The 16,765-nt window shown below is 55.3% G+C and overlaps 2 protein-coding genes across 2 annotated transcripts; one reads left to right on the top strand and one right to left on the bottom strand.

Annotated features, from left to right (window-relative positions):
• Positions 1-321: 321 nt before the first annotated feature.
• On the bottom strand, positions 322-4,501 carry TKFC (triokinase and FMN cyclase). Its single transcript, XM_053946428.1, has 18 exons — positions 4,467-4,501; positions 3,862-3,904; positions 3,587-3,776; positions 3,405-3,515; positions 3,140-3,321; positions 2,991-3,069; positions 2,804-2,893; positions 2,657-2,691; positions 2,476-2,560; positions 2,308-2,397; positions 2,108-2,224; positions 1,818-1,937; positions 1,597-1,734; positions 1,234-1,340; positions 1,047-1,150; positions 935-968; positions 750-839; positions 322-662 (listed from the first exon to the last, which is right to left on the bottom strand). The coding sequence occupies exons 2-18, from the start codon at positions 3,865-3,867 to the stop codon at positions 492-494; spliced, it is 1,749 nt and encodes a 582-aa protein (XP_053802403.1). The 5' UTR covers positions 3,868-3,904; positions 4,467-4,501; the 3' UTR covers positions 322-491.
• Positions 4,502-4,610: 109 nt separating this feature from the next.
• Positions 4,611-16,434, top strand: DDB1 (damage specific DNA binding protein 1). Its single transcript, XM_053946427.1, has 27 exons — positions 4,611-4,799; positions 5,426-5,574; positions 5,676-5,792; positions 6,642-6,863; positions 8,073-8,187; positions 8,286-8,383; positions 9,078-9,236; positions 9,594-9,677; positions 9,829-9,945; positions 10,265-10,367; positions 10,463-10,538; positions 10,618-10,726; positions 10,945-11,123; positions 11,204-11,367; positions 11,448-11,555; positions 11,767-11,974; positions 12,070-12,165; positions 12,322-12,433; positions 12,884-13,007; positions 13,243-13,407; positions 13,749-13,843; positions 13,967-14,137; positions 14,609-14,718; positions 14,887-15,056; positions 15,167-15,269; positions 15,491-15,614; positions 15,846-16,434. The coding sequence occupies exons 1-27, from the start codon at positions 4,739-4,741 to the stop codon at positions 15,927-15,929; spliced, it is 3,423 nt and encodes a 1,140-aa protein (XP_053802402.1). The 5' UTR covers positions 4,611-4,738; the 3' UTR covers positions 15,930-16,434.
• Positions 16,435-16,765: the final 331 nt, after the last annotated feature.

The raw sequence follows: 16,765 nt of genomic DNA, 5'->3' as shown, positions 1-16,765 counted from the left end.
AGCTGTCCCTTCCCAGGGCTTGTCCTCGCTGGCTCCCTGGAGACATGGGACAGCTCCCCGTGGTCACCCCACGGGATTTGGGATCATGCTCTGCCCTGTCCCCGCTTCTCCTTTGCCCCTTTCCCAGAATTGCCCCCAGACCCTGTGCCCAGAGCCATGTGAGCTCTGTGGTTTCCCCTCCACACGCTGGGTTTCCTTCCTCCCCCAGTCACAGGATCCCTGTTCCCCTCTTCCTTCCCAGCCTGGAGCAACGGGGGGCACCCCCACACCCCCAAATTTCACCATCCCATCCCTCCAAGCTAGCATGGGGGACATAGAGGATTACTGGGGGCCACATCCTAAGGTTTATTGGGAAAGACATCCTTGAAGGAACAGGGGAGATTATTGGGATACACCTCCCTGTCACATGGGGGGGACACAAGGGTTTATTGGGAAACACGTCTCTATCACTACAAGGGGACACAGATTTTTGGGGATACACATCCCTGTTATTACTGGGGGGTGCCCAGGGGGTCCCGCAGTCCCTCCAGCACCGCTCCCAGCACTGCTGCCACTGCCACAGCCCCGGGATCAGGCTGCTCCAGCCGGGATGAACGGATGTAGCTGGCTCTGCCTGCCCCAGCCTCCATGTGCCTGGTGGCCTCCGCCGCCGCCTCTGCGCTCTGCCCGGGAAAACAGGGTGTTTTCCAGGATAACAGCAGGGATTCCCATCCAATTCTCCCACCATCCCAGCTCCCAGTTCTCCATACCTGGACAGCTGCCGCCAGCACTTGGAGCGGGTCGGCGCCAGGATTGCGCAGGGAATGCAGAGCCTGTGCGGCTGCAAACAGCGAATCCAGCTGCGAAAAGTGGGAATTAGTCTGGGAGGCCAGGTGGGAACTCCCTGGCATCCTCCTGGAAGCCTTCCTGGCTCCTGGGCCCTCCCAGCACTCACCATTGTCCGGTCTCCTGGCGCGGCTCCTCCGTACCTGTGTGGGAGGCAGGGAAATTCAGGGGGGATTGGGATTCCCATGGGGCACCGGGATTCCACAGCCCCTGGCACTGACCTCTGCATGGCCTCAATCCCGGCGTCCATGGCATCAGCCCACGCCGGGGAACCGTTGCGGTCACGCAGGCTCCGGGCAGCCGCCGTCAGGAAGAGCCCGTAGAGCTTTGGGAATACCATCAATCCCATGCTGGAAACACGGCCAGGTGTGTTCCCCCATTCCCATTTCCATTTCCATTCCCACTCACCACTCCGGAGGAGCCTCCCATCTGCTCCAGCAGCACATCAGCCAGGGCGGAGAGCAGCTGGGCGGGGGCAGCCGGAGGTGGTCGGGAGCGCATCCATTCCTGGATGGCTGTGGGAATGGTAGGGACAACGGGATGGGGGTGGTCCTGCAATCCCCTGTCCCCCGTGGGGACAAGCAGGGACAGCCCTCAATTCCATAGAAGCTACCACTGGATGCAGAGTCATTCCAGGATACAATTACAGGAAGGGACACCCCAGGTTTCCTTAGTCCCAAGAAGGGATGACCTGGGGAGCTCCCTGCTCCTGGGAGGTGCCATTGGGGGAGCATTCCCCACAACTCCCTGGATAATGGTCCCCACACCCACCTTGGGCTGCCTGGGCGTGGGTGTGGCCGCAGTCCCCGTCACCCGCTCCCCGATCCAGCTCGTTGAGCTTATCCCGTATATCCAGCAAGGTGCTGCACACCCGCTGCAGGACCCGCTCCACCCGCGCCGTGCTGGGCCCTGCGGAGAGAAGGTGCATCCCTGCACATTCCCGAGGGAAACTGAGGCACGGAGGGGTATGACACGGGATGGAAGCCCTGTACCAATTCCAGTCTCATCCTGCAGCTTCCTGGGTGCCTCTTTCGGTGCTGGCACCTCCTCCCTCCGGGTGGTTGCCGGTCCCGCGAGAATGTTGGGCCACGCCACGGCCATGGTCTTGGCATCTGGAGAAGCCAGAGGTGTCTGATGGCTCAGGATCCCATTGGATCCTCACTGGCACACCCAGGAGCCAGGAATTCCACCCCCAGACATCCCACTGACCTTGTGTCCCATCACCCAGTATGTGGAAACCACTGTGCCCCAGTCCCAGGCCACATTCCCACCGGGAACTCACCAATCAACCTGACCAGCTCCTCATCCACCATCATGAGGGTGAGGGAGACTCCAGCCATTTCCATCGCCGTCATGAAGGATCCCACCATGGCCCGGGCGATGCGGAGCCCTCTGTTCTCTGCGGGATCCGGGATTGAGACAGGGTCATTCCAGAGCGCCTGGAGCCAGGGAATGGGATCCCAAGCTCCCCTCTGCACTCACCCAGGCAGCGCACAGCAGCTCCAGCCACAATTCCCAGCTCCAGGCAGGACAATCCACCCAGGTTGTTCACCACGAGCACCACAGAGGATCCTGCAGGATGGGGGACAGACAGGGTGAGACTGGGATCCAGGGGATTTGGAGGAGCACAGAGGGTCCTGGGGAGCTCACCAGGAGTCAGGGACAGGTGGGAAGCATTGGATGGATCCGTCATGTGCTTCAGCATCGTCTCCACAGCCTTATCTGCCGGCAGCACCTGGAGGACACACGGAGGAGGGGAAGAGCAGAGTAGGGAGGTCTGGGAATAGGCAGATCTGGGAATGGGGAGGATGCAGCAGAATTTCCTCCTCACCTTCATCCTGCGCACTCCAGCCTCGCCGTGGATCCCTATGGAGATGGGGCCGTGTCACATCCCAGCCCTGGTGACGCCTCCCTGGGGGGGCAGGGACATTCGGACCCTCCAGGGACCCCAGAGGGACACCAAGGGGCCGCTCCTCACCCAGCCCCAGCTCCATCTCGTCCTCAGCCAGCTGGAACGAGAGCTTGGATCCTGGGATGCTGCAGGGAGATAGGCTGAGACCCAGGGTACCTGTGCAGGTGGGAATGTTCTCTTAAAACTGGGGGGATTTTTGGGATTCAGGGCTGGGGGACACAGGACAGCATTCCCATGAGATAACACAACGCACCCATGACTTTGGCAGTCACCGTCACCTTCTTCTCGATCTCATCCAAGCTCGCTCCCGCCTCGGCCAGAGCTCCCGCCACCTGTCCCGGGCAGAGCGGGTGAGCGACCCCCCAGAATTCCCCAAATCCCCATAAAGGGTCCCAGCAGAACCTTGTGGATGAGGATGGTGCCACAGATCCCGCGGCGCCCGGCTTTCCCTGGCGTGGTGAAGGCGCAGTCGTCGCCCACCACCACCATGCGCACGTCGGCCCCCTCAGCCCGCGCCCGCTCCAGGGCCATCCCGAAATTCAGCCGGTCCCCGGTGTAGTTCATCACGATCAGGAGGATTCCGGCTGCAGGATGGATGTAGAGACAACGGGAACGATGCAGCACTGGAGGGAGGAACCCCAGAATTCCACCCCGCTGTGTTCCCAACCTGCTCCGGCCTGTGCCACGGCCCGGATGGCTGCCAGGATACTGCCCACGGACGGGGATGCAAACATGGCTCCGGCCACCACTCCAGTCAGCATTCCCTTCCCCACGTAGCCTGTGGAGAGGGAAGGAGGCTCGTCACCGTGTCCGTGGGTGGAGGGTACAGGTGGGACAGGGGGGTCTCACCTGCGTGGGCGGGCTCGTGGCCGGAGCCCCCCCCGGACAGCAGGGCCACACGGCCACGGATGGCCTGCAGGTCATGCCGAAGGACCACCCGGTGTCCCTGGAGCAGCCGGAGCCCGGAATTGCAGGCCACCAGCCCGGCCAGAGCGTCATCGGCACAGCCGGACACCGTTGTCACCAGTTTTTTGGGAACCTGTGGGGAAAATGGGGAGCAGTGGCATGGGAAAAGGAGGAATGCCAACCCCACAGGAATGCCAACACCCCTGCTCCAGGCTCACCTCCATGGGAGCGGAGTGCAGCACTCGGATCCGAAGATGGAATCTGTCCGGAAAGAGGGCAAGGTCCAGTCTGAAATGGACAGCGGTCCGGAGAGTGGGGGCTGGGAAGGGGGCGGGATGGGATGGTGTCTGGTGTGATGGTGATGCTATGGGGAGTGTCTGGTGGGAATGGGGCTGGCATTGGAGTTGTCCCCAGACAGGGACACCTCCCCAGGCCGGGAGCTCCTTTTGGGATGAGGCGCCAGGATGGGATAACCTCTAAACAGGGACCCCTTTTTGGGATGACAGAGGACAGTGATGGCTCTCCCATCAAAGAGGGACCACCTTTTGAGGTGGGAAATCAGGATGGGACCACGCCCAAACAGAGACCCCCTTTTTTTTGTGATGGGGGGACTCCCACGTTCAGGGATCTCCTCTCAGTGCAGGCCCTGGATGGATCCACACTCCCCCCTCACAGCGGGGACCCCTACCCAAGGTTTCGGGGGCCACAGAGCTGCACCCTCCCATGTGGGGCCCTCCCTTCGGGATACGGCTTGGGATCAGGGTGGGATCAGCGCGGGTCCCGCGGGTTCTGGGGGAGACCCCCCGCGCATCCCCCTCCACACCTGCCCTCTGCGGGGTCCTCCAGCCGCCCTTCTCGGCTGCTCTTCACGGTCCTCCCAGCGGGCTAGAGCGCCTCCTCTCGTCTGCTCTCCGCGGTCCTCCCAGCCGGCTAGAGCGGCTCCTCTCGTCTGCTCCCTCATGTCCTCCCAGCGGGCTAGAGCGGCCCAGTGTAACCACTTCCCGGAAGTGGCGGCGACGGCGGCGGAGAGGCCGCGCTCTCCGTTCCCCCCCGGTTTCCCCCGCGCCCCCCCCGGGACCTCCCGGTTCCCCCAGCATGTCCTACAACTACGTGGTGACGGCGCAGAAGCCGACGGCCGTCAATGGCTGCGTCACCGGTACCGCGGGGCGGGGGGGGGACGGGAGCACCCTGTTTAGGAGAGCGTGGGAGGGCGATTATGGGGTACTGGGGGGCTGGGGGTACGGGGAACACGGCGGGATGGAGGTGCCGGGGGGCGCTGGGGGTCCCGGGGGGTTTTTAGGGCACCGAGAAGGGATTGGGAGTACCGGGAGGTTTTTGGGGTTCACGAGTGTGTTTTGGAGTACGAGGGGATTTGGGGGTACCGGTGATTTAGGTTTACCGGAGGGTTTTGGGGTACCGGAGGGTTTGGGGATACTGAGGGATTTTGGGGTAGAGGAAGGATCGAAGTGCTCCTGAAATCCACAACAGGAGTGAGAGAAAGTGGGATCTGGGGAAACTACGGGAGCCCCAAGAGCCCCGGGAGTGCTGGGCGTGGGTGGGAAGAGACCCCAGGAATGAGGATTCCTGAGGAAAGAGAGTGAGAACATTTCTGCAGAAAAACAAGGAGGGCAGGCTGAGGGAAAGCAGCTGCTGAGAGCGTTTAGCACTGTGGAAGGAAGCTGCTGGGATTTTGGGATGCTCCAGGGAGGCTGTGGAAGTGCAGCCTGGCACCCCGATGTACCAGCTGATCCCTCCTCTGGGATTCCTTCCCTCTTTTCCCAGGACACTTCACCTCTGCGGAGGACCTGAACCTGCTGATTGCCAAAAACACCCGGCTGGAGATTTACGTCGTGACAGCCGAGGGGCTCCGGCCCGTCAAGGAAGTGGGAATGTACGGAAAAACCGCCGTCATGGAGCTCTTCCGCCCCAAGGTGGGCGCTGGCAGAGCAGGGATGGAGCTGTGCCCACCTGGGCGGGGTGGGATGGGAATGTCCGCCCCTGGAATTTGCATTGACCGGGTTTTTTCGGGCAGGGGGAGAGCAAGGATTTGCTGTTCATCCTGACGGCCAAGTACAACGCCTGCATCCTGGAATACAAGCAGAACGGGGATAGCATCGACATCATCACCCGTGCCCATGGAAACGTGCAGGTGAGGGGGAATGCAGCACCTGGGATGGGAATTCCCATCCCTAGGGATGGTTTTGCCTTCCTGGTGCAGCAGGGTGTTGGACTTCTGTTGTTCTGTTGGTGGTTCCTTGCCGGCTGCTGGATCTGGGATGGGTCTCAGGATGTTTCCAGAGTTAGTCTAGGTCTCTGGAAGGATTCGTGGAATTCTGGGAATGGGTTGGAAAAGAGACCTTAAAGCTCATCCAGTTCCCTTCTGTGGGCAGGGACACCTTGTGCTATCCTTGGTTGCTCCAAGCCCCATCCAGCCTGGCTGGAACATTTCCAGGGATGGGGCAGCCACAATTTTTCTGGGAAATCCATCCCAGGGCCTCATTACCCTCACAGAAAAGGATTTCTTCCTGATATCTAAACCAGCACATGGAATCCTGGAATGGTGTGGAATGGACAGGACTTACAGATCATCTCATTCCACCCCGTGCCGTGGACACCTTCCACTAGACCAGGGTGCTCCAAGTTGTGTCCCTATGGATTCAACTATATTCTTGGGAGACCTTGTGGAAATAAATTACATTTAAGGAAAGTTAAAACCTAAACTCCTTGTGAGGCCGAATTTTCCCTGGGAAATGAGTCCTGTGGGAATTTGTGGTGAAGCTGTGTGGTGTGGGAGCTCTGCCAGGTGTGGCAGTTGGAAAGTCATCTCCTCCTTAGGCACGGTGGCTTCCCAGCTGGAATTCTCAAGCCTGTTGGGAAGTGTGCAAGGAGCCATTCCTCACCTAGGGGCTGGCATCTAATTCCTGTCCCTGTATTTCAGGAATATTGTCCTGGCACTAATCACCTTTTTCTTTCCCCTCTCTCTGGAATTGTCCCTCAGGATCGCATCGGGCGCCCCTCGGAGACTGGGATCATCGGGATCATCGATCCCGAGTGCCGGATGATCGGGCTGCGGCTCTATGATGGCCTCTTCAAGGTCATCCCCCTGGATCGGGATAACAAGGAACTAAAGGCCTTCAACATCCGCCTGGAAGAGCTCCAGGTCATCGACGTGAAATTCCTTTACGGCTGCCAAGCTCCCACCATCTGCTTCGTCTACCAGGTGCCTGCTTATCCATGGATGACCCAGGTGGAGCCAAGGGCTCCCAAGGTTTTCCAAAGGCTTTTTGGAAGGCAGAATGAGGGATGATTCCAACTCCTCCAGGTCCATGTTCCTCCATGCTGCCTTTTTCCAATTCTGGGAGGGAGGAAGCAACGCTTTCCCACAGGATTCCTGGGCAGCTCTGCCTTGGATGGGAATTTTCCTTGTTATACCCACAGGAGGAGTTTAGGGATCTTTCCAGCAAGATCCACAAACAATTGTTTCCCATAGCGAGACTTGAGCCTTTCCTTAAAAAACAAGGCAGTGGCCTGCTTGGTATTTTTGGTAAGTGATTCCAGATGTGTAAAGAGGATTCATAACCTCTCCCATCACCTGGCTCCTTATGGAACGAGCATTCCAGGTCTTCTCTGGATGCTGTTTTGATCCAAAGAGCCTTTGCTGTTTTGACTGAGCAAGGAATTAGCTTTCCTTTGTTAAATTCCCAGCTATCCCGAGCTTAGCTGAAATCCCATGCCAGCAGTGGCTCCATTATTCCTTGTCTGGGCACTGCTGGATCCCTCCAAACTTCCTGAAGGGAGGAAACCACTTTGTCACCACATACCTGGAGTCTGGGGGAACAGTTGGAAAAGTGCTTTTCCAACTTTAGGGTGCCACGACCTCTGTCAAAACAACTTGAACCCTTGGAGCAGGAGCAGGATGTCAGTTCTCAATCATAAACCTCTGGATTGTTTTAATCCCTGCCTATGGAGAAGAGAATGTTCCCTAGCTGTTTCCTTGATTCTTTCTCCATTTATTACCCATTATCCCAGGACTTGGTCTGAATAGGATTGTAGCGGCTGGGATAATTTTTGGGAAGTTCTGAAACTACAGGGAAATATGATAAAACCCCCTGAATTCCTGAATGTTTGCAAGAGCTGGAGGAGGGGGTGATACTCCATTATGCCACTTGTTCCCAAGTTGTCAGAGGAGCACAAATTCCAGAATATCAGTTGTAAAACAATGGAAAAATACTTTTCAGTCTTTTCCAGCACAGAGATTTCCTCAGGGGGAAATTATATATGGAAAAATTTGGGAGAATGGTGGCATGTGGATGTGGGGGAGGACAAGGAGGTGGGAGGCCTCAGAAGCTCCCTGGAATGGTGTTTTTGCAGGAGGTGAGGTGGAATCTCCTCACTTCTGGAATCTCATCCACTTTTGCTTCTCTTCCAGGATCCCCAGGGCCGCCACGTGAAGACGTATGAGGTGTCCCTGCGGGAGAAGGAATTCAACAAAGGCCCTTGGAAGCAGGAAAATGTGGAGGCCGAAGCCTCCATGGTCATTGCAGGTTGGGCCTTGTTTGTAAAAGATCTTGCCATGTTTTTCCAGGCTGCATGGCTCCTTTTTTCCAGGCAGGTTGTCTCATGTTTGTTGCGCGTCCCGCAGTGCCGGAGCCCTTCGGGGGTGCCATTATCATCGGGCAGGAATCCATCACCTACCACAATGGGGATAAATATCTGGCTATCGCTCCTCCCATCATCAAGGTGAGGGGATCCAGGGCTGCATCCCAAAAAAATCCCTCCTTTCCCAGGCCTTCCAGCCAGGAATTCAAACCCCTGTTGTCCCAGGTGTGGTCTAACAGTGCCACTTACTTGGACTTCCTGAGGTTTGGCTTCATGGTCATTGTTTTTGGGGGCCGAGGGACATCCATGATCCCTGTGTGCCTCCTCTTTCTGTAGAGCTCTTGGAATTTTGTTTGGGCCCCAGGGAATGGGATTAATTAGGAATTAGTGCATGGTCTGGGCACAGTTCCAGGGCAGAGCCTGGCTTCATTTCAGGCAGTGGAAAACATGGATGAGCCCCTTGGAGACTTGTTAAGAGGAGAAAAGGCTTAAAGATTTCGGGACAGCAATTGGACTTGTGGGTTTTGTGGGAATAACAGGCCACTTCCCACATTTAATCAGAGGAGGAAGCTCCAGTGGCATGGCTGAGGTGCTGCTCCGAGCTGAAAGAAGGCTGGAATTGCCATCCAAAGGTCCTTTTAAGATGGAAATAAGGACAGGCTAGAAACCTTGGAGCAAGAAATGGGAATATTGGTGCCTGAAGGTCTCAGTCTACTCCTGGAGCTCTGGAATGGGTGGGATACTGGAGCTGGGAACGCGTCACCTGCACAGACCTTTTGGGGACCGGTTTGGGGCTGTTCCAGTGGAATCCTAGAATTCCCTGCTTTCCCTGCAGCAAAGCACCATTGTGTGCCACAACCGCGTGGATCCCAACGGATCGCGGTATTTGCTGGGAGACATGGAAGGGCGACTCTTTATGCTGCTCCTGGAGAAGGAGGAACAGATGGATGGCACTGTCACCTTGAAGGATCTGCGTGTGGAGCTGCTGGGAGAGGTAGGAATCACCTGGGCCATCCCTGGCATTTGCCTGGGATTCTCCCAAGGAGAATCCATTCAGGAATGAGTGGGAATTTTGGGAGCTGGAGGTGTTGATGCTTTACATTTGTCACAGCCCTGAACTGTTGGGAAAATTCCCTGTGGGCACTTAAACTTATACCTCTTTCCCATTTTTTTTTCCTGGTACTTGTACTGGGAGGAGCATGGACTCTGTGGGGTTTATGAAGGGATTAAATCCCCTTCCCATGCCCAGGGTTTTTCTGTTGGATAACAGCTTAGTGGTGGAAGGCGTATGTGTGTGTGCCAGGACCTTTCCATGCCACTGGTGGGTCACCTGCCTCTTCCCGTTTCCCAGACATCCATTGCCGAGTGCCTGACCTACCTGGATAATGGAGTGGTGTTTGTTGGCTCCAGGCTTGGAGATTCCCAGCTCGTGAAGGTACGTGGCAGCTCCTGGTTGTGTGCTCCCACAGGACTCAATTTCCATCAAAGTCTGGAGGTGTGGATACATTTTCCTATCTTCTCCTTGCCTGCCCTTTCCCTGTCCTGCCTCTGGAAAGACAAAAATTGATTCCAGTATTTATTCCCAGCTCAACGTGGACAGCAACGAGCAGGGATCCTACGTGGTGGCCATGGAGACCTTCACCAACCTCGGGCCCATTGTGGACATGTGCGTGGTGGACCTGGAGAGGCAAGGCCAAGGCCAGGTAACATTCCTGCTTTTCCCTCCTCACTCCTGGGAATTTTTGGCTGAGTGTGTCAGTAAAATCATAGAATGCCAGAATGGTTTGGGTTGGAAGAGACCTTAAGGATCATCTCATTCCGTGGGCAGGGACACCTTCCACTAGACCAGGTTGCTCTAAGCCCTGTCCAGCCTGGCCTTGGTGGATCTTTCAGGTCCCTTCCATTCCAGGATTCCATGATTCAAGAATGGCTTCCCCATTTCCATGAGAAATGGGACCTCCCAGAGAAGAGTGGGAGAGCTTCCCAGCCACAGCTGGTAATGTCCATCTGCTTTTCCTCCAGCTGGTCACCTGCTCTGGGGCCTTCAAAGAGGGATCGCTACGGATCATCCGGAATGGCATCGGGATCCATGAACATGCCAGCATTGACCTGCCAGGAATTAAAGGTGTGGGAGGTGTTCCACAGCCTGAGGGGGGACATGGTGGGCACAGATGAGGTTGAGATGTGGAATTGTGAGGAACTGTGACCCCCTTGTTGCAGGATTGTGGCCACTGAGGTCAGATCCGCACCGGGAGACGGACAACACCTTGGTGCTGTCATTTGTTGGCCAGACCAGGTAAAGGTGGGATGAGCTGATCCAGGCTCTCAGCCCCATGTTGGAGCAGGAATTAACGGGAATTCCCTTCCCTGCTCAGGGTGCTGATGTTGAACGGAGAGGAAGTAGAAGAGACAGAGCTCACAGGATTTGTGGATGACCAGCAGACGTTCTTCTGTGGCAACGTGGCGCATCAGCAGCTGATCCAGGTAAATCCAGCATGAGGAAAACATGGATATGGTCTCCTGGTGCCATATGGATTGTGGCATATCCAGGACAGAGGTTGGAGTGCTTCCCTGAGTTGATGGGATCAGCAAACAGGATTCTGGATTCATGTTTCTAAGGGATATGGAAAGAGGGAGGTTCTTTCTGTGCCACCTACCTTGCAAACACTGTTTTCCGTGATTTTTCCTGTCTATCTTCCCAGATCACGTCTGCATCGGTGCGACTGGTCAGCCAGGAGCCCAAATCCCTGGTGAGCGAGTGGAAAGAGCCCAATGGGAAGAACATCAGCGTCGCTTCCTGCAACAGCAACCAGGTGGTGGTGGCCGTGGGAAGAGCCTTGTACTACCTGGAAATCCGGCCCCAGGAGCTCCGGCAGATCAGGTGAGCCCACATCCTGAGGGCTCTTGGGATGCTGGGATTTGGGATCCTGACGGACACCTGTCCTCCCTTCTTCCTCCCAGCTGCACGGAGATGGAGCACGAGGTGGCCTGCCTGGACATCACCCCCCTGGGAGACTCCAACGGGATGTCCCCGCTCTGTGCCATCGGGCTCTGGACTGACATCTCTGCCCGCATCCTGAAGCTCCCGTCCTTCGAGCTGCTGCACAAGGAGATGCTGGGAGGAGGTAGGAGCCTCCCAAGAGTGGCAGTGGTCGTTGTCCATGTCCTGAGTGACCTCATCCATCCCTTTCCCTGCTTCCCACAGAGATTATCCCTCGCTCCATCCTGATGACGACCTTTGAGAGCAGCCACTACCTCCTGTGTGCCCTGGGGGATGGAGCTCTCTTCTACTTTGGCCTCAGCCTTGAGACAGGTGACCTTTTCCCTTCCTTTCCAGTTTTTTGGGAAAGATCCTCCTTGCTTTCTCAGCCTCATGCTCAGGTGGGATTGGCTGTGGGCTGGGGAATTTCTACAGTACACTGGAGGAAGGAGATGGATTCTTAAATCTGGCGTGCACTTACCCGCAATCCTTTTTTCCCTGAGGTGCTGTGGCATATCCCAATCCCTTTTCCCTTTGAATCCAGGCTTGCTGAGTGACAGGAAGAAGGTGACCCTGGGCACACAGCCCACGGTGCTGAGGACATTCCGCTCCTTGTCCACCACCAACGTATTCGCCTGCTCCGACCGCCCCACCGTCATCTACAGCAGCAACCACAAGCTGGTCTTCTCCAACGTCAACCTCAAGGAGGTCAACTACATGTGCCCCCTCAATTCCGACGGATATCCTGACAGGTGAGCCCACCACGAGTTCCTGATCCTAAGGGATATGGAGGAGAGGGAGGTTCTTGCTGTTTCATCCAGTTTTCCATGATTTTTTTCCCCACAAGTTTGGCCTTGGCCAACAACAGCACCCTGACCATTGGCACCATTGATGAGATCCAGAAGCTGCACATCCGCACTGTTCCCCTCTATGAGTCACCCAGGTGAGGATTCCTGGGATCTGGGTGCTCTGCTGCACAGGACAAGGGTTGGGGTGATGTTGCCATCACAGGAGCAAACAGACAGTTCTTGTTGCTTCCACAGCTCTTGGAATGGCCTTTCCTGGCTCTCCCACTGACATGGCTCTGTTTATCCCACAGGAAAATCTGCTACCAAGAGGTATCCCAGTGCTTCGGGGTGCTCTCCAGCCGGATCGAGGTGCAGGATGCCAGTGGAGGCACCACGGCGCTCAGACCCAGTGCCAGCACCCAGGTGAGATCCCAGGCTGAGTCATCCCTATGCTGTGGGGATCAGAATTCCTGATCCAGGTTCTCCTTGATGGTCCTCCTTTCCAAAGCTGTGAGTCCAGTCCTGTTCCTCAGCTGGGGAGGAATGGGATGGTGGGATCTCTCCAAGGGGGTGACAGAGCCACTGTTCCACCTGATCCCCTTTATTTTTGGGTGCTGCTCCTTGCATATCCCATACAGGTTTCTGTGTGGCCTCCAAGGTTTTCCTTTTCCCAAGGATCCAGCTCTGGAAGCCACAGATCTGTGTAAACTCAGATTAACATCATCACTCAGCCCTGCAGGAGCAGGGAGTGTGTCCCTTTACTCATTCCTTCCTCCACCTGTACTCCCATCCCTTTTCCTGCTCACTGGCTACCTGAGGCTGTGCAGATATCCCAAGTAGCACCGGGATGTGACGGATTTTCCTGTTTCCCAGGCCTTGTCCAGCAGTGTGAGCACCAGCAAGCTGTTTTCCAGCAGCACAGCTCCGCACGAGACATCCTTCGGAGAGGAGGTGGAAGTGCACAACCTGCTCATCATAGACCAGCACACCTTTGAAGGTACCTGTCCCATCCCAAAATCCAGCTTTTCCCTCCTGGAGAAACCCAAGAGAGCTTCAGCCAAAGCATTTTCTGGGAGGAACATCAGCCATAAGGTTTAGGGAATACCAATTTTTGATGGCACAAGGTGGTGGGGAATAGGGAAGGGAATCTCTAGGATGTGTCTTAAGCTTTCAGTTTAAGGACTTTGGGATCCCAGTTGTTCCTACTTTTCCTGTTTATTTTTTTTTTCCAGTGCTCCATGCTCACCAATTTCTGCAAAATGAGTACGCCCTCAGCCTGGTTTCCTGCAAGCTGGGAAAGGATCCCAACACCTACTTCATTGTGGGCACTGCTATGGTGTATCCTGAGGAAGCAGAGCCCAAGCAGGGCCGGATCGTCGTCTTCCACTACTCCGATGGTAAGAACAAGGTGTTCTCACCTGGAAAAATCCAGCTTTTTTTGGTGGGAGATCAGGGATGAGCTCCTCAAACCCCAGAGAGCTTGTGTCACAGGAGCAGGCAGCTTTTCCCAAGGAATCTGTTGTTGGGGTCTGTAGGCGCTGTGCTCCCTTTCCCCCTGTCTCCTAGAGAAGCCCAGGAATCCCACACCAGCCCTGTATTGTAGGATTTGCTTTCCATGTCACTTGTCCCCCTCAGAGGCAGTTTTTTTAGGAAGCAGAATTCAGGCCAGCTCAGCTGAACCCCCTTGACTTCCCACTCTTTGGATAAACAACCCAAGTAATGCCTGGCTTTATTCCAGGGAAGCTGCAGAGCCTGGCTGAGAAGGAGGTCAAGGGAGCTGTGTATTCCATGGTGGAATTCAATGGGAAGCTGTTAGCCAGCATCAACAGCACGGTAGGCAAGGCTCTGACTTTTTTTTGGGAGTGTACTTGTGGATCTGGATGTCAGCCAGGTGTCCGCTGCAGAACATATCCCAGCTCCCATGTGGAGAATCCCGATCCGTGTCCCATCCCACAGGTCCGCCTGTACGAGTGGACAGCGGAGAAGGAATTGCGCACGGAGTGCAACCACTACAACAACATCATGGCCCTGTACCTGAAAACCAAGGGGGATTTCATCCTGGTGGGAGACCTCATGCGCTCCGTGCTGCTCCTGGCCTACAAACCCATGGAAGGGAATTTCGAGGAGGTACGGAAGTGGTGCCAGGAATCAATTCTGACCGCTCTGGGCACAGGGAATGGTGTTGGAGGGGATAAAAGGAGGAGTTAGGCTTGACTGGATAAGGTTTGACATGGATCCCTGTGGTTTCTGGAGGGATGGATCCCTCAGTTTCTAGGGAACTGGCTGTGGGAAGAGCAGCTGGTGCCTGGTGGGTGGGAGATGCCATCTGGGATGCCTGCTGTCCACTTGGAATGGAGGTTTAAATTGCTGGAGTGGCCTTGGCATAGGCTGCTCCATGATTTCCCAGTATGTTATCCAAGTGCCACTTGGACTAGGACCATCTCCAGGAGTGCCTTTCCTGCTCAGCTGCTTCCTGGAGCAGAGAGGGACATGCTGGATCCCCCCTTGCTCCTGAATACTGGTGTTGGGTGGGATGAGGATGCAGGATCCCAGGCCAGGCCACCTGGACACAGCGTGTCCCTTCTTGACCCCTTCCAGATTGCCCGGGATTTCAATCCAAACTGGATGAGTGCCGTGGAGATCCTGGATGATGATAATTTCTTGGGAGCAGAGAACGCTTTCAATCTGTTCGTGTGCCAAAAGGACAGGTAAACTGGTTGGGATGGATTGGGAATGGGATGGGACAGCACGTGCTGGGAGGGATGGGATGATGGGATGGATCTTCAGGAAAACTGGAGAAGCATTCTCAGCTTTTGGGAGCAAGGGAAAGTTTTGGAGTGCCCCCATTCGGGACTGAGCGGTGTTTGGGATTCCAGCGCGGCCACAACAGATGAGGAGCGGCAGCACCTGCAGGAAGTGGGATTATCCCATCTGGGAGAGTTCGTCAATGTCTTCTGCCATGGATCCCTAGTCATGCAGAACTTGGGAGAGACTTCCACGCCCACCCAGGGATCCGTGCTCTTTGGCACTGTCAATGGAATGATCGGTAAGGAGCAGGGGCTGAGGATTCCCTGCAGAATCCTGGAGTGGTTTGGGTTGAAAAGCTCATCCAGCTCCGCCCCCTGCCACATTCCTATGACCGTTATTCCCGTGCAGGCCTGGTGACATCCCTGTCGGAAAGCTGGTACAACCTGCTCCTGGACATGCAGAACAGGCTCAACAAAGTCATCAAGAGCGTGGGGAAGATTGAGCATTCCTTATATCCTTTAGCATTCCAGCCAGGAGATTGTGCTGGGTAGAGTTTACCAGCTGGAGAGGGTGGGAGTCGGTTTCCATTGCCCTGAGCAATCATGGAACTAAAGATGGGAAATCTCTCTGAGACCACAGAGTCCAACCATTAACCCAGCACTGCCATCCCACCTTTAACCATGTCCAGGGCTGGTGTTATTCCCTGTGGATTTGGCTCCTTGACAGTGGCACCTGGAGATCGTTTCACACCGAACGGAAGACAGAACCAGCCACAGGATTCATCGATGGAGACTTGATTGAGAGTTTCCTGGACATCAGCAGGCCCAAGATGCAGGAAGTGGTGGCAAACCTGCAGGTGAGCTTGGGAATGTAGCCTTGGATCCTTCAAGGATCTTCCTCAGGAATCTAGGCTCTGTAAATAATGGAATTGTAGAGTTATGGAATGGTTTGGGTTGGAAGGGACTTAAAGGCACCTCCCACTAAACCAAGCCTCTCTGGGAAGTGCTAAATCCACACCTTCCTGAATGATCTGGGAATGTTTTTTGGCACCTGCCAATGTCTCCAATGCCTTTTCCTCCCTGTGCAGATCGACGATGGAAGCGGGATGAAGAGGGAAGCCACCGTGGATGACCTGATAAAGATCGTAGAGGAGCTGACCCGGATCCATTAGCAGGACTCAGGATTGTTCCCTACCCCTACCCTCCACATGGAGCAAGGGAATCCTTCCCCAGCTGTGCCCAACACTGGCAGCAGTGGCCAGAGGGGGATGGAATCTCACAGGGGACGCAGCTTGTTAGGAATCTGGGGAGGTGTCAGTCATCTCCTGCTGGGATTTATGAATTCTGCGGAATTGGCTGGGCCCAGAACTGTCCCTTTCCTTGGGTGATCCACTGGGATCTGATGCCCTCGCCTCGATTCCCTTTTCCCTGGTGTCCTTAGATATTTTATTACTTTTTTTGGCTTTTGGTTTTGCTTTTGATCCTGTTTTTTTTTTTTTTTTTACCCTTGTGGTTTTTTGGAAGAGGAATCAAAGCTGGAGGAGCAGCCAAGGCTGGAGCCAAGCAGAATAACTCTCTCTCCATAGGATCCATGCCTTGCTCAGGGAGGGAAGTTCTGGGAAGTTTAAGCTATTGCTGATTTCAGAATTTTACCAAATAAAGTAGTCCAAGAGGAAATATCTGTGTCCTGAGGAATGATGATATCCATGTCCGAGGGTCTGAGATCTTGGGGACACCTGTTTTCCAGGTGCATTTTTCTGGCTTTTCTTGGATTTGTAGGAAATTTTAATTCCTTGCCTGGTAGCCAGTGGCACTGTGAGTGCCTTGAGAGGCAGATTGTAATGGAGTTTTTTGGGAAAGCTGGATTTTCCAGCCTCTGGCTACTCATTAATAGTTCTTGTGGTCTCCCACCTCCTTCACATCTCTCATGGAATTTGGGGGTTATCCTGGATCTTTCCATGTTCTCCCCAGCCTGGATCTCCCCTGTAGCCCTTGGTTAAGTGCCCCC

Source organism: Vidua chalybeata, chromosome 6 (genome assembly GCF_026979565.1).
Source record: "Vidua chalybeata isolate OUT-0048 chromosome 6, bVidCha1 merged haplotype, whole genome shotgun sequence".
NCBI classification, from domain to species: Eukaryota; Metazoa; Chordata; class Aves; order Passeriformes; family Viduidae; genus Vidua; species Vidua chalybeata.
Note: the sequence above shows the minus strand (reverse complement) of the source record. Positions and strands in the feature narration are given on the sequence as shown.